General features: G+C 43.9%; 1 protein-coding gene across 2 annotated transcripts in view; it reads left to right on the forward strand.

The window, feature by feature from the left end:
* The first annotated feature begins 3,883 nt into the window (after positions 1-3,883).
* SYNC (syncoilin, intermediate filament protein) overlaps positions 3,884-24,963 on the forward strand; it is a 30,345-nt gene continuing 9,265 nt past the window's right edge. The window contains exons 1-3 of one of the 2 annotated variants that reach the window (XM_040337026.1): positions 3,884-4,127; positions 12,643-13,414; positions 20,038-20,162. In XM_040337026.1, coding sequence (XP_040192960.1) covers positions 4,084-4,127; positions 12,643-13,414; positions 20,038-20,162 — 941 coding nt within the window. In that variant the 5' untranslated portion in view covers positions 3,884-4,083. Of the gene's footprint in view, positions 4,128-12,642; positions 13,415-20,037; positions 20,192-24,963 lie in introns of both variants that reach the window. The other variant, XM_040337025.1, reaches the window with a different exon arrangement.

The raw sequence follows: 24,963 nt of genomic DNA on the forward strand, positions 1-24,963 counted from the left end.
GATGAAGAACTCGTCGAGCCAAAATCCACTGCCATCGAGAAAATAGAGAACCTGCTCTCTATTTGCTCGACGAGTTCCTCGGCGGCTCCATCGGGCCGAAAATGTACACACGACAGAGTTTCTCGACAGAATCCGGCTCTTCACCGAGATTCTCGACGAATTCTGCCGAGAAACTCTGTCGTGTGTACGAGGCCTCAGAGGTGTTTTGTAACAGGGCCAGCTCCCTGCTAATCTATTTTAGCAACCTCCACTGACAGAATTGTCAGGCTGCTTTTATCTGATGTGTCCGAGAATTTGTCAGGAGTTATCAGGCTGATAACAGAGGAACGGGTCAGGAGAGAGCTACGGGACTTAGCTCTTTGAAGAGAGATAACAAAATACTGCAGATATATGTGCCCGGCTCAAATGAATTGGGTTTACATCCACTTTAAGGCTAGTGTTTAAAGGGTTTTACCATTTGGGACCAGATCTCTCTGTCCCTCATGCAGCCCTCTTTTTTGGTCTGATGCTGACATCTTTATACAAAATGTACTATTTTACTACCAAGTGTTATGATGCACTTAACTTTTTCTTTTCTTTTCCAATAATTTCTATTGAAAAATTGTACATATGAAATTTTCAAGGCAAAATATTGTTTACATGAGATAAGCATTGTCATATACAATGCACTTAAAGTAGTTGTAAAGGAAAACATTGTTTTTGCTGAAATGACTGTTTACAGGGTATAGCGACATAATAGTTAACTGATTCCTTTTAAAAATGATTAAAAATAGATAAAAATCAATCATATAATGTAAATGCAGTTTCTAGTTTCGTTTTTGCATGTTGTTTCCTGCTTCTGTGATGTACAGAGCCACAGAGCCAATACAGGGCAGTGATGGTTTGGAAAACGAAACTGATTGGTGGTGAGGGGTTTTAGACACATAGTAATCACACCTCCTTGATTAGTGACCACAGAGAGAAAGCTCCCAGTACTGCGGCTATCAGGAAACAGACAACCAGGAAGTGTGGAGATCAGAGAACAGGACATGAAAACAGCACTGCATTAAGGTAAAGGAAGCTATTAAGATAAAAAAAAAAATACTTTACAAACCCTTTAACTTTTTATTCAACCTCTATATTACTGCATTTGTTATTTTGAGAAGTCAATATAAAGGAAAAACAGAGGTCAATAAAGCACTTGTGACGTTTAGCCAGTCATGTTCTGCATATTAGATCTTTGTGGTTTACCTAACTGGGACCAGGCCCGTCGCAACAGGACAGGCAAACCAAGCAACTGCTTGGGGCCCCGAGCTAGAAAGGGGCCCCCAAGCTGGCTTGTCTGTCTGCCTGTTTTCTAAACTTTTCCCCACTTCCACTTGCTTACAGAGTGGGTCTATTATTGTCCGGTGCCTCATCTGGTCAACACAGAGGCCGAGGAGGGGAGCACAGCAGAGGGACTATTTCTTAATTTTCGGGCACATGTACATCATGCCGACCCACTATTCTATGAGTCCCGGCTGGCGGAGTGATACAGCTGTGCTCCGTTCGTGTCCTGACTGCTTATCTGAAGAGATGTGAAGAAGTTGAGCGGCTGGAGATCGGGGGAGCAGGAGGGGATCGTGGCTGCACTGGACACAGTGAGTGGGAATAGATGAAAGAATACTCACTGTGCCCTATTATTTATCTCACAGCAGGTTAGGTTACAATCATCACACAGGCAGCACAGCAGGGTCTCTGTCATGGCTCTGTGTCACATTGCTTTTGGGTGCTGACTTTGTTATGGTTGTACTGTTACAGTCTGTTATATACAATACAGCCATAAGTTAACTAAGCCAGCACTCAACAGCCATGTGGCATAGAGCCATGATAAAGCTATGATAGAGCCCCTGCTTACTGTGCTGCCTGTGTGATAATTGTAACCTGATGATAATAAGAAACATGCTACTTTAAACTTAGTTTAGGGGTGCAGGAAACGTGCAGCGGAGCTGAATTTTTACTGCCCCCAAACCAATCCCCTTTAACTGCTTCCCATCATCACTGACTTGGAGGGGTGATATCTTGGTCATCACTACAGCAATGATCGAGATATCATTTTTTAGCCCCAGCAATTCTGCACAAGAAACCCCTGGATTACTTTTACAGGCAGTGGAAGGGGGTTCCACCACAGCCTTTACTGCTTTTAAGATGTGACTAGTAGCGTCCAGTTACTGGGACACAGTGAGAGGAATGGATGTCGTTCCTCCCACCGTGTGACGTCAGAAACCAGAAGTGACGAAGATTTGATCACTTTTGGTTTTAGTCTCATGTAAAGAAGCCATTACCGACTTGAACAAGCATCTGATCTTAGCTTGATCAGATGCTTTGGAGGCCAGAGGACAGATATGGGGTCTAAAAAACCCAGATCTCTCCATAAAGAGGACCTGTCATGGTCCATGTTATCACAAGAAATGTTGTCCATCCCTCGTGAAAGCAAAAATTACCAAAAAAAAAATGAAAGATACAGTGTAAGGTGTTTTTTGTTTATTTTTAATAAATAACATACAATTTAAAAGAAATTTAAACTGACCCCTGCTCTTTCATGCAAACTAATTGCAAACGCATACGTTGGCGCCACACACATATGTAAACAACAACAAACCTGCATTTTGCTTCAAGTCGGGGTCAGGAGTGGGGCCGGGGGTGGGGGCAAGGGCGTGGTTGAAGGGGGCCCTGTCAGATAGGCTGTACGGGGCCCCATGATTTCTAACAGCGGCCCTGCTTATTCACACAAGATGAGAGCCTCGGCCGTTCTGGACAAAGCACCGGACTGTTTAAGTTAAGAAGTGTGTGATTGGCTGCTATGCAGCAGGGCGGTCCCAGCAATCAATCACTCACTTTTAACATGAAAAGTCCCGCCCGTTGTCCAGGGCTGCCGTGCTTCTCATCGATTCGTGTGTGAATAAGGTAATGCTCTGTGAGGAGGGGGAGTGCTGTGCTGTTATGGGGACAGGAGTCTACTATCGAGGGGGGTCTGTGAGGGGGGGGTCAGTCTGTGATGTGGGGTCAGTCTATGATGGGGGCACCAGTGTGATGGGGGGTCAGTCTGTGATGGGGCACCAGTTTGTAATGGGGAACCAGTTTGTGATGGGGGGGTCAGTCTGTGATGGGGGGTCAGTCTGTGATGGAGGCACCAGTCTGTAATGGGGGGGGGGGGTCAGTCTGTGATGGGGGGGTCAGTCTGTGATAGGGGGGGTCAGTCTTTGATGGGGGCACCAGTCTTTGGTGGGGGCACCAGTCTATGATGGGGGGCACCAGTCTGTGATGGGGGCAACAGTCTTTGAGTGTGAGTGAACTTAAACTGTATCGCTATGTTGTGGTTCCTGTAGGTTTTGTGGAGGGGGGGTTGGGGGGCCTCTATGTCCATTTTGCTTGGGGCCCCCAAATTCCTTCAAACGGCCCTGACTGGGACCATGGTAGGGAGATGTCCTTTGCCTTCATACTACATAAAAGGTGTCCCTCTTTGTCATTTTATAAAGTTGAGAGATATGGTTTTGGTGTGAACAGGGCCCCTAGCAAACTGTTTTCTGTATGCCCATGCAGAGACGTGCACTTTTCTAGTGCAGAAACCGCAGGCCCTAAATAAGATACCTTGAGAAAGTTGCACATCTGGTGCAGTTATGGTGCTGTCACTCAGCTAAGTAGCTTGTGTGAACTATAACATGATAACAATTTTAGTGTCAATTTCTTAGAAAACTGTTACAATAAAGCATACTGTATATTCTATTTATGTTACAAGAGATTGCAGTTGGCAAATGCAACAACAGGCACTTCTCTGGGCCTGCCTGAGCATACTTGGCGCTGCTGACAGACCCATTAAATTTGCCGATCCCAGTTTTGTTGGCAGTGCACAAATTAACCCCTGGCAATCTTTTAGCTCTGCCAGGGACAGAGCTGCAGTGTCATCTCAGGCGTGCCCAGCTAGGCACAAGAGGCCCAAGTTTGTATGCTGCATGTGAATCATAACGTGGCAGACTTGTTCAGTCTGTGAGGGTGGGGAGACTTCGCTCACACAGACTCTTGGTACCGTTATTATTAACAGGCGAGCCAGTTTGTGCAGATGATATGTCCAGTACAGAGGAGGAAGGAGAAAACTCCAAAGGAGGGAGGTAAGACTCTAGAATAAGCGAGGTGCAATTGCATGTCATAAAAAAGGAAGTTAAGTAGCACATGTAGTAGCAGCATGGGACAAGTAATGTTCATAGGTCGCAGCAAGTAGAGTATGGAAATATGGGGGCATTAAACGCCAGCGCAGGACTAGAGGGGGGAAGAACAGGCATGAATCAGTCACTGGGAGACTTTTTTCTGTATAATATTGCAGCACATAGAAATAACTAACATATAATACATATATCATCTAGAATACAGTAAGCATGTGATATTAAATGTCTATCTTCATAAAAATAGCAGCTTGAGGCTTTAAGTATCCTGACAATTATACTTTTTCCCACTCTGGATCTTCTCAATGATGATCACACAGGTTGCTGACACTTCACAGATCACCAGAGACAATGAATGAAGATCCGCAGGCATATATTCTGCTAGTTGTCTGCAGTGATTTTTCACAGAAATTAACCCTATCGGGGTACAGACACAGGGATCACACTAATGGGAGTCATCCGGCTCAGCTAAGAGCATTGACTGTAAGAAACAGTTTACCTATCAAATTGCTAAAGAATAACTTGTATTTACAACAAAAAAGCTGAATTTTTATAATATATGTTCCAGCAAGAGAACAATTTGTGAAAATGAATACAGCAGATGCTTAAAAAATCTGAGGCACTCTCTTACACGACACGATATTTAAAGCTTGTACAGATGGCTAAAATAATAGACAAGCAAAGCAGATGAATACTTGAAACAGGAGTGGCAGCTTGTCTGTATGTAGATATTTATAACGGTTATTCAGGGCAGTGGTATTCAACTGATAGCAAACGTTGCCTTTCAAAGATTTTTTTTTATCCTTTTTTAAAGCACATAACTATATGACATTTTGCTTGCTAAAGCACTGTATTCATAACCTTTGTTTTTTTTCTCCTTGGTTGCATCTGATCTCATGCAGCCCTTTTTTTGCAACCACTTGCTGCCTACATGCATGCATTCCAACGGTGACTGCATGACATTTCTCAGGGTGGCTTTCCTGATGGTGACAACAATGCACTAGGCCTATGAAATGTGCATCAGCATGCCTGCTCGTTGTCTCCATCTGGAGAGCATGTGACAGCGTGACAACATGTAACAACTGAGAGGCAGAGCGATATCACCCTATAGCTGGGTTCTCCAAACTTTTCAAACAAAGGGCCACTTTATTGTCCTTCAGACTTTAGGAGGGCCGGATTGTGGCCAGAAGGGACAGGAAATGTCACAGGCCCATCACCAGTGAGAATAAATATGGCCTCAGGTTTGGTGGTCAATAGGAGGAGGAGTTCCCCCCTTCCCCCATTAGAAGGAGGAATAGTATCCCATCATTGGTATCAGTGTAAGATACAGTGCCCCATTGTTGGTGTAAGTGGGAGGTATTGTGGCCCAAGGGCCGGATAAAAGCTAGCAAAGGGCCAAAACTGGCCCTCGGGCCGCAGTTTGGAGACCCCTGCCCTATAGCATAAAGTTTCTAAACAGGGAACTTTAACACCAGATATTTTAATAAAAGCTGCAGGATTTGAAAAGGCTGAAAATGACTTTACCGTGTTAATGATTACAGTAATACCTTGGATTGCGAGTAACGTGGTTTACAAAAGTTTTGCAATACAAGCTATTATTTTTTTTAAATCCTGACTCGGTTTGCGAGCATCGTAGGATTCAAGCCTCTAAGGTGTGCAGTACCGCATTAGGCCAGAGGTGCGGGGGTGCTGATGACACTTGGAGCCGTTTAGCGCCGCTCGGAAACACTTTGTTGTCAAGTGTCCCTGAGCCTCTCCGAGTGCATCTGAGCGGCTCCGAGTGTTTCCGACTGTCTCCGCCCCACCTCTAGTTACACGCGGTACTGCATACACTAACAGTGATACTGGAGTTTCCGTTATTTCCTATGTGGAAACTCGCTTTGATATACAAGTGCTTTGGATTACAAGCATTCTTCTGGAACGAATTATGCTCGTAATCCAAGGTACCACTGTATATGAGTTTGGTGATTTATTTTACATATGCTTTAAACTTTTATATAATCATCTCTATAAACAGTTCTTAAAGTTGTATTAAAGAGGAAGTAAACCCTCTCAAACAAAGCTGAAAAACAATAAACCCTGCAAGACAAAGGCATAATCAGCTAGTATGCTATGCATACTAGCTGATTATGTATTCCTTACCTCCGATCGAAGCCCCCGCAGCGGTCCACATCTCCCCCTCCGGCCACCGACATGTTGTCCCAGAGTGGCTTCCGGGTATCGCGGTTCCAGAGCTGTGATTGGCCAGAGCCGCGATGAAGTCACTCACGCCCATGCGCGTGGGAACGGCACAGTACAACTAAAGTAATGGCACTATGTTAAGTGCGCATGTGCCGCATGACGTCGGAACATGCAAATACAGGGATATCTCCTAAACTGTGCAGGTTTAGGAGATATGTAAAAAGAGTTAATCCGCGCTATCCCCAAAATGTAGAAAGTGTTAATTGGTGCCACAAAGTGCAAGGGTTTAGCACAAAAACCACAGGTGTGTGTTCCGAATTAAGGACACAAATTAAACGTGACATAAAAATATGATGAGGTGCTGCAATTAAATATTAGTTCGAATAGTGAACTAAGATAATATGTAAAGAAGATAATTAATAATGCGCAACCTACAACCTACTAAATCCCATATACCAGCGACTCTTGTGATACAATGTGAATGTGTGAGGATAATCGTTTAAATTAAACCATATAAATAATGAAAAAGATGAATGAATGACTGAAAAAATATATAAAACAACAATGTCACTTTAAACCCTCAGCATTTGTGGTGAATGATCATTCCAGTCCACATAAGCACAAAAAGTTATAAAAAGTGAAATTGGGTGAGTAGTAACAACTTGAAAATCCAAAGAAGTACCAAAACAAAAATGGAAGTTCATAAAGTGTAGCACTATAGCAAATAGACCGCAGATATTCAATCACACAACATGGGAACAAAAGTATTTATCTTCAGATCTAGACGCTTCTCTCACATAAGGTAGATAAGTGGCCGCTTACCAGAACAGGTGGACCCCTATTACAGAGATCATGTCAGCTCAGCACATAAGGAATGGATCATCAGGCTCCAAGCGTAGACCCTTCGGATCACGGATCAACGGTGATTCGTTGCACCACTAGTTGGTAGTAAGTAAAGCAGGGCTCCTTACATTAATGGACAGTTGAGAAGGGCCCCCTTACATATGTGGTAAGTGGAGAAGGACTCCCTTACATTGGTGGACAGCTGAGAAGGGCCCTCTTACATATGTGGTAAGTGGAGAAGGACTCCCTTACATTGGTGGACAGATGAAAAGAGCCCCCTTACATATGTGGTAGGGTTGTCCAGATACCGATACCAGTATCGGTATCGGGACCGATACCGAGTATTTGCAGGAGTACTCGTACTCGCGCAAATACCCCCGATACCTAAATAGAATACTTCCCCCCCTTTCCCCCCCCCCGCCGCTCCTGCCGCATCGTGCCGCCGCATCGAGGGACATGGCTAGAGGGACATTGCTGCATATGTGAGGGACATGGCTAGAGGGACATTGCTGCATATGTGAGGGACATTGCTGCATATGTGAGGGACATGGCTGCATATGTGAGGGACATGGCTAGGGGGACATTGCTGCATATGTGAGGGACATGGCTGCATATGTGAGGGACATGGCTAGAGGGACATTGCTGCATATGTGAGGGACATGGCTAGAGGGACATGGCTGCATATGTGAGGGACATGGCTAGAGGGACATGGCTGCATATGTGGGGGACATGGCTGCATATGGGGGGGGGACATGGCTGCATTTGGGGACACATTTAAAAAAAAGTATCGGTATTCGGTATCGGCGACTACTTGAAAAAAAGTATCGGTACTTGTACTCGGTCCTAAAAAAGTGGTATCGGGACAACCCTAATATGTGGTAAGTGGAGAAGGACTCCCTTACATTGGTGGACAGATGAGAAGAGCCCCCTTACATATGTGGTAAGTGGAGAAGGACTCCCTTACATTGGTGGACAGTTGAGAAGGGCCCCCTTACATATGTGGTAAGTGGAAAAGAAGTCCCTTACATTGGTGGACAGCTGAGAAGGGCCCCCTTACATATGTGGTAAGTGGAGAAGGACTCCCTTACATTGGTGGACAGATGAGGAAGCCCCCTTACATATGTGATAAAAGGAGAAGGACTCCCTTACATTGGTGGACAGTTGAGAAGGGCCCCCTTACATATGTGGTAAGTGGAGAAGGACTCCCTTACATTGGTGGACAGCTGAGAAGGGCCCTCTTACATATGTGGTAAGTGGAGAAGGACTCCCTTACATTGGTGGACAGATGAGAAGAGCCCCCTTACATATGTGGTAAGTGGAGAAGTACTCCCTTACATTGGTGGACAGCTGAGAAGGGCCCCCTTACATATGTGGTAAGTGGAGAAGGACTCCCTTACATTGGTGGACAGTTGAGAAGGGCCCCCTTACATATGTGGTAAGTGGAAAAGAAGTCCCTTACATTGGTGGACAGCTGAGAAGGGCCCCCTTACATATGTGGTAAGTGGAGAAGGACTCCCTTACATTGGTGGACAGATGAGAAGAGCCCCCTTACATATGTGATAAAAGGAGAAGGACTCCCTTACATTGGTGGACAGTTGAGAAGGGCCCCCTTACATATGTGGTAAGTGGAGAAGTACTCCCTTACATTGGTGGACAGATGAGAAGAGCCCCCTTACATATGTGATAAGTGGAGAAGGACTCCCTTACATTGGTGGACAGAAGAGAAGGGCCCCCTTACATATGTGGTAAGTGGAGAAGGACTCCCTTACATTGGTGGACAGATGAGAAGAGCCCCCTTACATATGTGATAAGTGGAGAAGGACTCCCTTACATTGGTGGACAGATGAGAAGAGCCCCCTTACATATGTGATAAGTGGAGAAGGACTCCCTTACATTGGTGGACAGAAGAGAATAGCCACCTTACATATGTGATAAATGGAGAAGGACTCCCTTACATTGGTGGACAGATGAGAAGGGCCCCCTTACATATGTGATAAGTGGAGAAGGACTCCCTTACATTGGTGGACAGAAGAGAATAGCCACCTTACATATGTGATAAATGGAGAAGGACTCCCTTACATTGGTGGACAGATGAGAAGGGCCCCCTTACATATGTGGTAAGTGGAGAAGGACTCCCTTAAATTGGTGGACAGTTGAGAAGGGCCCCCTTACATATGTGGTAAGTGGAGAAGGACTCCCTTACATTGGTGGACAGTTGAGAAGGGCCCACTTACATATGTGGTAAGTGGAGAAGGACTCCCTTACATTGGTGGACAGATGAGAAGGGCCCCCTTACATATGTGGTAAGTGGAGAAGGACTCCCTTACATTGGTGGACAGTTGAGAAGAGCCCCCTTACATATGTGGTAAGTAGAGAAGGACTCCCTTACATTGGCGGACAGCTGAGAAGGGCCACCTTACATATGTGGTAAGTGGAGAAGGACTCCCTTACATTGGTGGACAGTTGAGAAGAGCCCCCTTACATATGTGGTAAGTGGAGAAGGACTCCCTTACATTGGTGGACAGCTGAGAAGGGCCCCCTTACATATGTGGTAAGTGGAGAAGGACTCCCTTACATTGGTGGACAGATGAGAAGGGCCCCCTTACATATGTGGTAAGTGGTGAAGGACTCCCTTACATTGGTGGACAGTTGAGAAGGGTCCACTTACATATGTGGTAAGTGGAGAAGGACTCCCTTACATTGGTGGTCAGTGGAAAAGGGCCCACTTATTTATGTTCAGGGAGAAAAGCGCTGCTTTTTTTTTATGGTCGTGTATTAATAAAAAAGAAAACGTGGCACTAGACCCATGCTGTTGACTCTACTGAGGGACATCAGCCTTGGAACTATGCAAGCACCATCAGGTGAGAGGTCATTCTGCCACTACACACTGCCCAACGAACACCCAGTAATCTCTGGAGGAACCCTATAGTTTCAATGAACCCTGGATGAGAACAGACCATTTTTTTATAATGAATAATATAATAAAGCCTAATTGCAATGCATTGTTCTAACCATATATGCATGAACTGGAAATATAGAGATAAACTTCCTCTTCCTCGCCTCTTGAATATGAAATGTTATAGCAGAGCTATTGCATTAAAGAATAATTTTAGGCACACAGTCAAATGTTTAAAAAAGGCTAAAGTAAACTGCCTTATCAGGCAAAAAATGATTACAGTATATACTGCCAGTTTTCTAATTCATGTCCTGTGACTGGATGGTGAAGAAACCATCAATCTCACTAATAGTCATTACTGTTCTCTCCTCCAATCACCAGGTTCCATTTGTTAGATTCCTAGCTCTAAGAATATAAACAAGTAATCCAACACCCTGTATCTATTTTGGTATAAAATCTGACTTTGTTGGAAACTTCACATGAAGTTTCCAGTAACATAAAAAGTCTGTCATTTGCCCTGTTATGCAATAATCCTTTGGTACATTTATCTTAAATTACATCATCCTTTTAGAACAAATATCACTATACAATCCCAATTCCCAAAAAGTTAGGATGCTGTGTAAAATCTACATAAAAACAGAATGCAATGCTTTGCAAATCTCATAAACCCATATTTTATTCACAATAGCAAATAGAAAACATATCAAATGTTTAACCACTTAAGGACCGCTTCCTGCACATTTATGTCGGCAGAATGGCACCGCTGGGCACAATCACGTACCTGTACGTAATTGTATAAAGCCCAGCGGTGGGTCACGAGTGCGCGCCCGCGGCGCGCTCCCGCGACTCGGTCCGAATCTCCGTGACCGCGGGACTCGCGGACCCGATCGCTGCTGGAGTCCCGCTATCGGTCCCCGGAGCTGAAGAACGAGGATAGCCGTATGTAAACACGGCTTCCCCGTTCTTCACAGTGGCGCTGTCATCGATTGTGTGTTCCCTAATATAGGGACGCACAATCAATGACGTCAGACCTACAGCCACACCCCCCTACAGTTGTAAACACACAGTAGGTGAAACATAACCCCTTCAGCGCCCCCTGTGGTTAACTCCCAAACTGCAATTGTCATTTTCACAGTAAAACAATTTTAAATGCATTTTTTGCTGTGAAAATGACAATGGTCCCAAAAATGTGTCAAAATTGTCCGAAGTATCCGCCATAATGTCGCCGCCATTAGTAGTAAAAAAAAAAATTATTAATAAAAATGCAATAAAACTATCCCCTATTTTGTAAACACTATACATTTTGCACAAACCAATCGATAAACACTTATTGCGTATCGGCCTAAACTGAGGAAAAAAACATTTTTTTTATATGTTTTTGGGGGATATGTTTTATAGCAAAAAGAAAAAAATATTGCATTTTTTTCAAAATTGGCGCTCTATTTTTGTTTATAGCGCAAAAAATAAAAACCGCAGAGGTGATCAAATACCACCAAAAGAAAGCTCTATTTGTGGGAAAAAAAGGACGCCAATTTTGTTTGGGAGCCACGTCGCACGACCGCGCAATTGTCAGTTAAAGCGACGCAGTGCCGAATCGCAAAAAGGGGCCTGGTCCTTTACCTGCATTTTGGTCTGGGTCTTAAGTGGTTAAACTGAGAACATTTATAGTTTTCAGCAAAAATAAGGTCATCTTGAAATTTATGGCAGCAACACAACCCACAAAAATTTGAGGCCATATTTACCACAGTGTAGTGTCCCCTCATCTTTTAACAACACTCTGTAAAAGTGTGGCAACTGAGGAGACCGGTTTTTGGAATTTTGGGAGAGGACTGTTGTTCCATTCTTATCTGATATAGGATTCGTATGCCCTGTACGCACAGGCCAGAATCTCGTCAGGAAAAAAACGTAGTTTTTACTGACGAGATTCTTGGCAAGAATCTCTTGCCGCCCGAGTGTACAGACACTCCACATGTTCTCTATTTTTCTCGTCTAGATTCTGGACAGTTTTCTTGACAAGAAACCTGAAAGCCTTGTACACACGCTCAGTTTACTCGGCAAGAAAGCTCTGCCAGCAGTTTTCTTGCTGGTTCTTGCCGAGTAAACCGAGCGTGTGTACGAGGCTTAACTCGTCAGCAGTCCTGGGTGTTCTTTGTCGTGTTTTTTATTTCAAGATGCAACAAATATTTTCAATTAGTAAAAGGTCTGGACTGCAGGCAGGCCAGTTAAGCACCGGGACTCTTCTACTATGAAGTCATGCTGTTGTTGTAGATGCAGTTAGTATGTCCTGCTAAAATATGCAAGGCCTTCCTTGAAAAATATGTAATCTGAATGGGAGCATATGCTGCTCTAAAACCTGGATAGCAGCATGCTATAGGATTTGCTGGAAACTGAGAATATACTTCAGTTTCCAGCAACTCCTTCTTCAGGAGTTGCCTTGGGTCCTTCTTCAGGAGTTGCCTTGGGTCCTTCTTCAGGCTGGGTTGATTTGCGTGTTTTGCAGTCTTAGTAGTATAAGGCATAATGATTATTATTTTTCGTTTCCAGGGAGATTCCGGAGCCTAGTCCCTCTTCGCCAGATAATGGAGGATTTATATCCCTAGAAGACTTGGGAGCAAGATTTCAGTTTTGTATTGCTGCTGTAGAGGAACTGGAAAGGGAACGTGATGAACTCATAAGTGAACTCACCTTGTTACGGGATCCTTCTTTAGAGGCTGTACAGAGGGCACATGAGGAAGTAGTCCAGGCCTTTGGACAACGTGCCCGTGTCGAGCTTGAGAGGGACACTCTAAGGGAAGAAATAAAGGGAATACGCTGTAGGCTCTTCCGTGTAACCAAGGAATGTGTGGCATGTCAATACCAACTTGAAAATCGCAGACAAGGGCTAGCTCAGAGTAAAGCAGAAAGAGAAGAGCTAGAGGTTCTTGCAGCCCGCTTGACAGAGGAGCTTACTCAACTCCGGGACACCTTTACTCAGCAAAGAGAAGGAGAAGAGCTTCGCCTTAGAGCTCCACACACCAGGCGGGTCTCACGTGAAATCCAAGAGAGAAGGAGACTGTCTGCAGATCTGCAAGATTTGACGGAGGAACAACACAATTCTTTGCAAGATGAGTATGGACCTAAACTGCTACAACTGTTGGAGCGTGTTGAAAGGGGAGCACAAGCTGTCAAAGATAAACAGGAAGAATTGGTGAGAATGAGAGAACAGATCAGACCACTGCAAGGGGAAGCATGTTATCTGCAGGCACAGAAATACAACCTACAGGAGCAAATTATTCTTATGAAAAAGAAGCGGGGAGAAGAAGCACTGCTCTATAGGGTATGGATGCAAACAAAAACATTGATGAAGTTACGTATACTACCTAAAAAAAAAATCACAATTTCACAATCTTGCCATATAATATCAATTTTCCCATACAGGTGTATGTGAGAACTTTTTTGAAAAATCCTTATAATGTTCCTTATAACAAGCACTTCTTATATACAGTAGAGGTTTACATAAAGGGCAATTCCAGCAATTACGAATCTGAAAAAAAGTGGAGGAATATAGAATGCAATATATGCCTCGTACACACGCACAAGATTTCCGACAGGAAAAGTTCCTGTTGGAAATCCTGAGGGGAAAGCTGAGAACCTGCTCGGTTAAGTCTTTCCCCTACACACGGACGGTTTTCCTGACAGGAAAACTGCGATGGAGCTTTGACCGGGAATACCATCCGTTTGTATGCTCCATCGCAGTTTTCCCATAGGAAAACTGCCAAAAACCGCTGGGAAAAAGTCTGCCGGTTTTCCCGGTGGGAAAAAAGAGAACTGGTTCTCTTTTTTTGTCCGGCGGTTTTTGTGCAGTTTTCCCATCGGAAAAACTGCAAGGAGCATACACACGGCCGGGATTCCAGGCCAAAAGCTCTCCTCACAGTTTTCCCGTCTGGAAAACTGATCATGTGTGCGAGGCTTAACACTACTTTCTGCAACCCTATGTAGCCAGACTACCACTTGACTTCTTGTCCTGCTTCTCTGTCTCTCTGAATTGTAGTCTAAGTGATCCAGGACCATGATTTTGAAATAGCAGTTAGGGGCACATGAGTATTAGTTTACCCTTATGCCTCGTGCACACGATCGGGCAGACTTTTTACCACCAGGAAACCTGAGGGGAAAGTCAAGAACCGGCTCGGCAGCCTTTTCCCCCTACACACAGCCGGTTTTCCTGGCTGTGTGCTCCCCCGCAGGCTTTCCCCATAGGAAAACTGCCAGGTTAAAAACCGCCGGGAATCCCGGTGTGAAAAAAGAAAACATGTTCTAAATTTTCCCGGCGGTTTTCCTGTCGGGAAAACTGCCATGGAGCTTCCACACTGTCAGTTTTCCCGGCCAAAAGCTGTCATGGCAGGGAAAACTGGTTGTGTGTACAAGGCTTTTCTGACATCAAATATGATTGGTTGTTACATGTTAATGCAGATTTCTTTTACACTATGTTAGTCTAGTTTAGGTTATGCTGGTGCCTGGTGGTGAAATGTTCCTCCCTTACTGCTGGAAGTCACTTCTTATTCCACAACTCTAGGAGTATTCTTTTTATAGCACAGCATCACAGTCATGGCCATAGATCTGAAGCATTACCCTTTATCCCTCTGCCCACTCACTACTTGTTCTTGGCAATAAAACTGGGGTATAGTTTAAGTAACACAGGAAGTGCCGTGCATCTTCTTCTCACATAGCTCTTTCAGCGAGGCTTTGGAAAACAGTACTCACAACCCACATCCTATGCCAAGTCTATTTCAAGTGTTCCAGAGCAAAAGGTTACACCTATAAACCTATTTTAATGTGCAGAAAGCTATATTATTGTTGCCATTGACTTTCATGTGTTAAAGAAAGCTCATGGTGCAGCAACATTTTTTAATGTTAAGTATATTCTCATATCACTGGTGTATAGCTGAAGACCAACCAGCAGCTTCCTATCTCAGCCCTGATCCTTAAATCTGGCACCAATGCCAATGTTGAGCATGCACGTTCCCCCACACATGCACCAGCACCAAGCAGTGGTCAGTTGGCAAGCAAAGAGACAGAGGCTGTGGAAAATAAGCAGTTTACAGTAAGACCCGATTCACACTGGGGCGACCTGTCAGGCGACTCAGCCGCCTGACAAGTCGCGGTCCACAGTAGTCAATGGAACCGTTCTAATAGGAGCGACGCAAGTCGCTCCGACTTAGAAAAAGGTTCCTGTACTACTTTGGGGGCGATTCGGGGCGACTTGCATTGACTTCAATACTGAAGTCATTTTGCAAGTTGCCTCTCAAGACGCCTTGAGATCGCTTTGCCGAGTCGCCCCCAAAGTCGTGTCGCCTGTGTGTGAACCGGCTCTAAAGGTTAATACCAGGGCCGATCCTAGGTTCACAGGCGCCTGGGTGCAGAAATATTTCTGGTGCCCCCAAATGGGTGTGGCCATCTTACTAACTCCCCCCCCTTTACCAATGTTTCTATGGCAACGACTCAAACACAGAGGTGCTCCCCTAAAGAGTCGTCATTACCCTGGGATCCTCATATGATCTCTTAACAATAAACAAAATACAGGAAGAGAAGCAGAGTACTTTTGGGACCTAGAGGGAGGCTCTCTGATGGACACAGAGAGGGCTTCTGTTAGAGAGTCTGTTAGAAAGAGCCCCCAGACATGATACAGGAGATAGTCAGAGACTGCAGACATAGTACAGGAGATGGTCAGAGACTGCAGACACAGCACAGGAGACGGTCAGAGACTTCAGACACATTACAGGAGATAGTCAGAGACTGCAGACACATTACAGGAGACAGTCAGAGACTGCAGACACAGTACAGGAGACGGTCAGAGACTGCAGACACAGTACAGGAGACGGTCAGAGACTGCAGACACATTACAGAGGATGGTCAGAGACAGCAGACATAGCACAGGAGATGGTCAGAGTCTGCGGACATGATACAAGAGATGGTCAGAGACTGCGAGATCACTGTGCCCATCAAGGTAGCCTCACTGTGCCCATAATTGCAGCCTCACTGTGCCCATCAATGCGATCTCCCTGTAGCCATGAATGCTGTCTCACTGTGCCCATCAATGTCTAGTGCCTGTAAAATGCGCAAAATTAAATTTTCTAAGTAAAAAACGTATACAATTTTCTCAAGCAGCTTGGTCCACCCGTAGCTTCTTTCAAAGGGGTTTGTTCTTCTTTTGTCCCCCTTCCATTTTTTTGCCCATCAATGCGGCTTCACTGTGCCCATCAATGCGGCTTTACTGTGCCCATAAACGCAGCCTTACTGTGCCCATCAATGCAGTCTCACTGTGCCCATCAATGCAGCCTCACTGTGCCCATCAATGCGGCCTCACTGTGCCCATCAATGCGGCCTCATTGTGCCCATCAACCCGGCCTCACTGTACCCATCAAGGCAGTCTCACTGTGCCCATCAAGGCAGTCTCACTGTGCCCATCAAGGCAGCCCCACTGTGCCCATAATTGCAGCCTCCCTGCGCCCATCAATGTGACCTCACTGTACCCATGAATGCTGTCTCACTGTGCCCATCAATGTCTAGTGCCTGTAATATGTGAAATCCTCACTGTGTCCATCAATGCAGCCACACTGTGCCCATCATCGCAGCCTGACTGTACCCATAAATGCGGCCTCACTGTGCCCATAATCGCAGCCTCACTGTGCCCATCAATACAGGCTCACTGTGCCCATCATTGCAGCCTCACTGTACCCATAAATGCAGTCTCACTGTGCCCATAATCGCAGCCTCATTATGCCCCTCAATGCAGACTCACCATAGCCTGCCCTGGATCACAAAAATGGGCATCTCCCGCTGTGTGTCACAGAGCTGGGTCTGTTTGTGTGTTCGGCGGCACTGTAACAAGGTCCCACCCCCCCTAGACCACCTTGTGTGATAGGCGGAACACTGATTCAATCTACTATCACACAAGCCAGTCTAAGGGGGCGGGACCTTGTTACAGCACTGCTGAACACACACACACACAGATCCATGACACACAGTGCTCCCGCTGAAGGGGAGCGCTGCAGCCTGCAGCCATAAATCAAAGTGGGTATTTCCCGGTAGGCCAGTCCGACCCTGAAAGGAGGGAGGGGAGAACTCTTGCACTTTGGCGCCCCCACCTCTGCGGCGCCTGCGTGCGATGCACCCAGCGCACCAACTTGCCCAGGATTGGCCCCCACTTTTTGTGGGTTTTAGGTCAAGGAGACCCTTAAATTAGTACTTGTAATACCAAGGGGAAGTAAAGTGTCATTGAAATAATATTAAAAAGGACTAGGTATGCACAATACAAAATGCTTCAGTTAGATTGTTAGAAAGAAGAACTTTAAAATTACTAAAATAAAATGGATCTTTGGCAGAGATGGCCCTAAAGACAACAGGGAAGAATGAGGAAAGATAAAGATGGCTAAAAGAGCGAGAAGAAAAGAATTGTTGACTAGGGAAAAATAATGGGGCATGGTGTGGATAGAGGAAAAGTATAGTGGAAAAGGTGACAAGGAAAAAGTATATACAGGTATACCCCACTTTTAAGTACACAATGGGACCAGAGCATGTATGTAAAACGAAAATGTACTTAACCTCCCTGGCGGTATGATTCTGTCTGGAATTATGTACCAAAAGCGGTACAATTATTTTGCAAGGAAATTTGGCGTTTTATACTGTAGGCCTGTAATTCTTAGGAATAACTCACTTAAATCTGACCAAATAAGAGTCTTGTAGGCATCCCAGGTATGATTTTTTTTTTTTTAAAAACAAAATTATAAATTATAATATAATAAATAACTATAAATAATTATAACAAATAATAATATAATTATAATAAAAATGATTCAATAATGTAATCAACTCAAAATCACTGAAATTTGCTCAGTTGCAGAATTGTCGCTGTCATTACTTTTATTTTTTTATGACGTATTTCCCCACAAATCGCTATCTCACAATTCTGCAAGTGATTATAATTTATTATCGCTATTTTCTAGCTGCTCTAAAACCATTTTTGACATAAAGGGACACTTTTGGACAATCTACAGTTTTCAGGCAGAAAGAACAGTTTTTATTATATAAAAGTACATGTAGGACACTGGGCAGACCACTAGGGACAAGGGGGGTGTGTATTTTTTACATACAGTACTGTAATCTATAAGATTACAGTATACTGTATGTAATGTGTTTGTTTACTTTTTTGAATTTGGCGCCGTTCTCCGTCCCCGTGCGTCGTAACGTCGCAGGGAACGGAGATCGGCGGCACACGGGGAGACTGTGAATCGAGCGAGGAGGACCCGCTCGCTCACACAGCGGGATGCATCGCTGGATCCAGGGACAAGGTAAGTAACTTGCCTGTGGATCCAGCGAGAAGGTAAGCCGCTGCACGCCGCTGCACACTCTGCACATCCACCCCGAGCGTGACTCGGGGATACCGATAATAGCATAAGAAATCCACCCCGAGTCACGCTCGGGTTTACCGCCAGGGAGGTTAAAGTGAAACAATACCTTTTTTCACTTATAGGGTGTAGTGCGGGGTCAGGGGGTGTAGTGGGGGGGTTAACAGCTGTAATTAAGTTCTCAGGGGCTGCAGTGGGGGTGTCAGGGGCACACTGGAACAGGGCGGGCAATGCTCTATGAGCTTCAGCTCCTTCTACTGCGGCTGCAAAATGTCTGTACAGTGCTTGTAAGGCACTTTACATACACTCGCAGGTATGTCCTTACTCGCGAGTGTATGTAAAGTGAGTGTACTTAAAGCGGGGTATGCCTGTAGATGGCTGAGAACGGACGATTGTGCAGATGAGAAGAAAAAAAAGCCTGACATGCTGCAAGGTTGATATAAGGGAGATTTAAAAGAGATGTGAGGGTCGATAAGCGATACATGATCAATGCTTAGAAAAGTGGTCGGTGGGCAAGGTTTGCAGGTGTGAGGGGAAGTATAGTATACATGTCCCAAACAGATCAGTCTCCTACTAGTGCCTCTTACCTTGTGAGTTGCCAGACATTTTCAGTTTGCAACAGTCTCAGTGAATGATCACTAAGGCAATGAAGACTTCCTCCAGCAAACAACTAAAGACATCGGGCCAAATCTTCAAAAGAGATACGCAGGCGGAACTGCGTATCTCTGTGCCTAACTTTGGAAACGATCCTCAAAAGGCTTTTTCCAAAGTTAGGCAGAAGATCTGACATCTGTAAGACACTTACACTGTCAGATCTTAGGATGCAGTACCGCATCCGCCGCTGGGGGCATTTCTCATTGAAATGCGGCTTTGCGTATGCAAATGAGGACTTAAGCAGATCCACAAAGCTTTTAAGCATTGTGGTTTCTGCGTAAGTTCCGATTTGCTTGCGCAAAATTAGGGCTGGTTTTACAATGTGGAAAGTTAGTACACCATGTAAAACCAGACCTTTTTTTCGATCGCCGCGATTTTTTTTTAAATTTGAATTTTTTTTCCCGGCGCGTATTTTTTTTTTCACCCGTCGCAACTTTATTGTCCCGTCGCAATCCACAAAGCCCGGCGTAAATTACGTTCGCGCGCTGCACGTCGGGAAAATTACGTCACACGCATGCGCAGTACGGCCGGCGCGGGAGCGCGCCTCATTTAAATTGTAATCGCCCCCCGGAGAGGAGGACCGCCTTGCGACGGAGGCACTTAAGTTACACGGCGTGTAATTTCTAGGTAAGTGCTTTGAAGATCGGGCACTTAGGTAGAAATTTAACGCCTGTGTAACTTAACTGCTGAAAGTTAAGTTAGGCTACGTTTTTGGGAATTTGGCCCCCCATTCTTTCAATATGATGTTCCCAGGCCTAGGCACAATTACATGACTAAAGCTGAAGGACTGCATTTTAATGATTAAAAGCAGTTTATTTAAAAAAAAAAATAACTACTGTTGTATATTGTGTCATATTAGTAATTTAATTATTGAGACTTAAACCTCTTGCTCTTCACCCAGGAACAGCTGCAAGATCTGGAAGATAGAAGAAGAGAGATAAAAATTTCAGTCCAGCTGCAAGAACATCAGAACAAAGAACTTGAAGAGCTGCGCAAAAGTCTCGCAAAGGAATTAGCAGTCTACAAGTATGTTCCATCCAGCCAAGGAATCATAGGTGAAATTCTATGACAATACAGCAGTGGTCTTTAATGTATTTTCTTTCCAAATTAAACAATCAAAGCATATACTTTAGAACATGAGAACACTTTAATAAATCAAGTCTATCCCCATCTTATCTATATACTCCCATAAACCATTAGGATAGCTCTGGAAACAGGGGTCTCTGCCCACATGCAAAAATAAAACACAAGACTAAAGAGATACAAATATTAACCCTCTTAAACCACAGGTAGCAAAAAATAAATAAAAAATGTACCGGTAAGTTGAGGTAAGTATGCCATCTTAGAAGGCTCCTAGAAACTGGGAAAACCTAACTTCTGCTTTCCCTGGCATCTTCCAGTACAGCACTGGAAAAACAGCCTTTAACTAAAATATCTGCAGAATAAGGACCAACACCTGCAAAACATTTTTTTTATCAAAGGCATGGGAAAGAGCCTTTGTCAGGAGTCTGAGCTTCTGTGCTTTTAATCCTGTGAAGTCTCAACAGGGAACGAATGGATGGGTTTCTTTTGCTACCATACTATTAAAGGTTTTAATAATAAATACAAAAAAATGGCTTCCTGTTAAGATGCAGAAAGTGTCTTTCCGAGTGGGCTCTTAATAGACTGGAAAGGATGCATGCCCCCCTTCCTGCCCAGGCCAGTTTTAAGCTTTCAACACCGTCACGCTTTGAATGGCAACTGCGCGGTTGTGCGACGTGCGACGTGGCTCCCAAACAAAATTGACGTCCCTTTTTCCCCCCAAATAGAGCTTTTTTTTAATGGTATTTGATCTCCTCTGCGGTTTTTATTTTTTGCGCTATAAACAAAAAAAGACAGACAATTTTGAAAAAAACACAATGGGCCGGATTCAGATACCTGAGCGTATCTGTCCAGCCAGCGTAATGTATCTCCGATACGTTACGCCGCTCTAACTTTGGGCGTGAGTTCTTTATTCAGAAAGAACTTGAGCCCTTAGTTACGGCGGCGTAACGTATGTGTTGCGGCGTAAGGCCGCGTAATTCAAATGGGGATGTTGGGGGGTGTGTATTATTTAAATTTGTCTTGACCCCGCGTTTTATAAGTTTTTTTTTAACGGCGCATGCGCCGTCCGTAAAATATCCCAGTGTGCATTGCTCTAAATGACGTCGCAAGGACGTCATTGGTTTCGACGTGAACGTAAATTACGTCCAGCCGTATTCGCGAACGACTTATGCAAACTACCTAAAATTTCAAAACTCGGCGCGGGAACAACGGCCATACTTAACATTAGCTACGCCTCATATAGCAGGGGTAACTATACGCCGGAAAAGGCCGAACGCAAACGACGTAAAAAAAAAAACCCCGGGTGGTCGTTCGTTTCTGAATAGGCGTTAATCCTAATTTGCATATTCCTCGCGTAAAACATACGGAAGCACCACCTAGCGGCCAGCCTGAAATTGCAGCCTAAGATCCGACGGTGTAAGACACTTACACCTGGCGAATCTTAGGGATATCTATGCGTAACTGATTCTCTGAATCAGTCACATAGATACTCAGAGACTCAGAGATACGACGGCGTATCTCTTTCTGAATCCGGCCCAATATTTTTATACTTTTTGCTATAATAAATATCCCAATTATTTTTTTTTTTTTAAATGTCTCAGTTTAGGCCGATACGTGTTCTTCTACATATTTTTGGTAAAAATAAAATCGCAATAAGCGTATAGTGATTGGTTTGCGCAAAAGTTATAGCGCCTACAACATAGGGGATAGATTTATGACTTTTTTTTACTAGTAATGTTGGTTATCTGCGATATTATGGCGGACACATCGGACACTATTGACAAATTTTTGGGACCATTCACAGTGATTCTTATGCCGCGTACACACCATCACTTTATGTGATGAAAAAAAACGACGTTTTAAATCATGAAATAAAATGACGTTTTTGAAACTTAATTTTCAAAAACGACGTTGCCTACACACCATCGTTTTTTCAAAATGCTCTAGCAAAGCGCGGTTACGTTCAGCACTCTTTTCCATTGAAGCTAGCTTCATAACTTGCTTCTGAGCATGCGCGGGTTTAAAAACGTTGTTTTAAACGTCGTTTTGCCCACACACTATAATTTTAATTGACACAAAAAACAACGTTTTGAAAAACGATACAAAAAATTGAAGCATGCTTCAATTTTTTTTTGTCGTTTTTCACAAGACATAAAACAACGTTTCCCCCCACACACGGTCATTTTAATTGACGTTTTTCAAAACGTTGTTTTTTTTCATCACATAAAGTGATGGTGTGTACGCGGCATTACTGTGGTGGGGGGGGGGGCTCATTGTGGGAGGGACCAATCGGTGTCCCTATGTACAAGGGACACACCCTCGGTCTCCCCCCCCCCCCCCTGACAGAACGTGGAAAATCAGATTTCCTCTCGGGGGATCAGGAAGGAATTTTTTCCCCTGCTGTAGCAAATTGGAGCATGCTCTGCTGGGGTTTTTTCCTTCCTTTGGATCAACTGTGGGTATAGAATTGATTATATGGTTCTGGTTGCAGCATTGCAAAAGCCAGGCCAAGGACAGTCACAATGAAAAGCTGTAATCGAGAAAAATAAGCAGCAAACTAGCTACCGACAAGTCTTCTGCTTATGATCACACTGGAAGTAATTAAACATCAAAAGTCCAATTCACATTGTTGTCAATCAAGCCCCAATTAAACTTACTTGGACCCCCAAAATGTGCTAGCTACTTTTTGGATTGTCCCCCTGACTTTTATTGGAATAAAGTTGTATCTGGACCTCTTAGCAGTGATGTGGCGCTTTAATTTCAATGTTTGTTACATTATACTAAAAGCCAAGGAGACAATGGAGATTTTCTAAGTTGTAGAAGCTGCTTGCCCAGGAGTCAGATTATTTACATGGACATCAATACTTTAAGATAGCAATGCCAATGAGAAAATTCCAATTATATTTTTCCACTTTTGCCAATGTAGATCAAGCAGGGTTCTGCTTTTACAAAGCACCCACCATCATGGTGGAAGACACAACTGTTTCTAAAGACCCCTACAATTGGAGGCCCTCTCTAGAGCTCTGTTCACCCTGGCAGGTACAGTTCTTTACTCTATCTTAGCTGTGACTTTGGTCTTTCAAACCCTGACTGGTGAAATGTTTTAGCAAGGATCTAGTCACCAAGGTCTGGAAGCTCCAGACCTATCAGACACTGTTCCTCCTGGGAAAACTGATTTTCTTTGTCATTTCAGATGGTCCCTGTAAGGGTGCACTGGCTTCTCGTTCCACCATCTCTAGGTGGCTCAGGCAGACCAATATTCTATTTTATTGTCTCAAGGATCAGGTTCTCCCCTTTTTTGTTAATGTACACTCTACTAGATCTGTAAATGTCTGCGCCATCAGGCTATTGTTTTTCATATTTGCAAGGATACTACCTTTTCTACTAAGTTGATGTTCAGGCGTCAGCTGCAGGCAAAAGGTCCTTATGATGGCTTTTTGAGCTGCAGGTAGTGCCCAGTTTTATTTTATTTCTTGGGCCATTCAGTGGTTGTAGCTGTGTTGTCCACCGTTAAATTGGCTGCTCTGAGATGTCCCGAAGTCTTGGATGTCACTTCCTGAATCTCACAATATATCATTTTCTTGGAGTCCATTGAGGCCCTATACCTCTTATGTTTATGATCACTCCAAAGCTGAAGCATAAAGGAAGAAGGGGTTATCCTAGGCCAGTGATGGCGAACCTTGGCACCCCAGATGTTTTGGAACTATATTTCCCACGATACTCATGCACTCTGAAGTGTAGTTTAGCACCGTGGGAAATGTAGTTCCAAAACATCTGGGGTGCCAAGGTTCGCCATCACTGTCCTAGGCTGACATTTTACAATGAGTACAAATGTGCTAATTTGTTGATTATTTTATATAACCTCTGATACAATCTACAGCATCATACCATACATAATGTAATGTACTAAATATAGAGTGGGATATCGATTTTTTTTTTTATCAATAATAGTTAATTTTATATTGTGTTTATTTTTTTATTGTATATCTCATACCATGCCAGTCAGCACTTTTATATATTTATATATATATATATATATATATATATATATATATATATATATATATATATATACACACATACAGTATAACGTTTTTATTTTAATATGAGCAGTAGTTGCTTTTTTATCCACAAGATGGCGTAGGCCATGTATACTTGCCAGCTTTATAGTGTATTTATTTCAGGCCATGGTAAGTTCCTTTGTGAGCTGTGGCTGCCTTTTTTGTCCACTAGATGGGGTATGTTACAGTTACTTATTTGTTTTTATATTGTATTTAATTTTGCTACCTTATTCGTTTAATTTGGGTGCTGTTTGTTTTTTTTTCTTTTCGTCAGTAAGGCTCTTGGTGTCATTTGTGTAGTTGGTTTCCTTGGTGACTGACATGTGCCAACCATGAAGCATGTGAGGTCTTAAATATTGTTGTAGATGTTGCCATTAGCTCCAGTCCCCTGATGACATCCGCTTGTAGATGAAACACATTCGACAGGGCCTAAGTGGTGATGTCATCACGCTCGTCGATTGTGGAGGTTGAGGCGTTACACGTCTGTTTCTTAACCCATTGTGTAAGTACCTGTGACTCTAATAAAGGATGTAGTTGTTGCAGGTTTACACTATGTAGTATGCTCTGTTCTTCTATAGCAAGGGTGTCAATCTCAATTTGATTACGGACCACATCAGCATTATGGCTGCCCTTGAAGGGCCAGCTGTATCTGTAAGACTAGATGTCCAGAGCAAGCCCCCCTA

The sequence above is a fragment of the Rana temporaria genome, chromosome 2 (genome assembly GCF_905171775.1).
Source record: "Rana temporaria chromosome 2, aRanTem1.1, whole genome shotgun sequence".
Taxonomy (NCBI): Eukaryota; Metazoa; Chordata; class Amphibia; order Anura; family Ranidae; genus Rana; species Rana temporaria.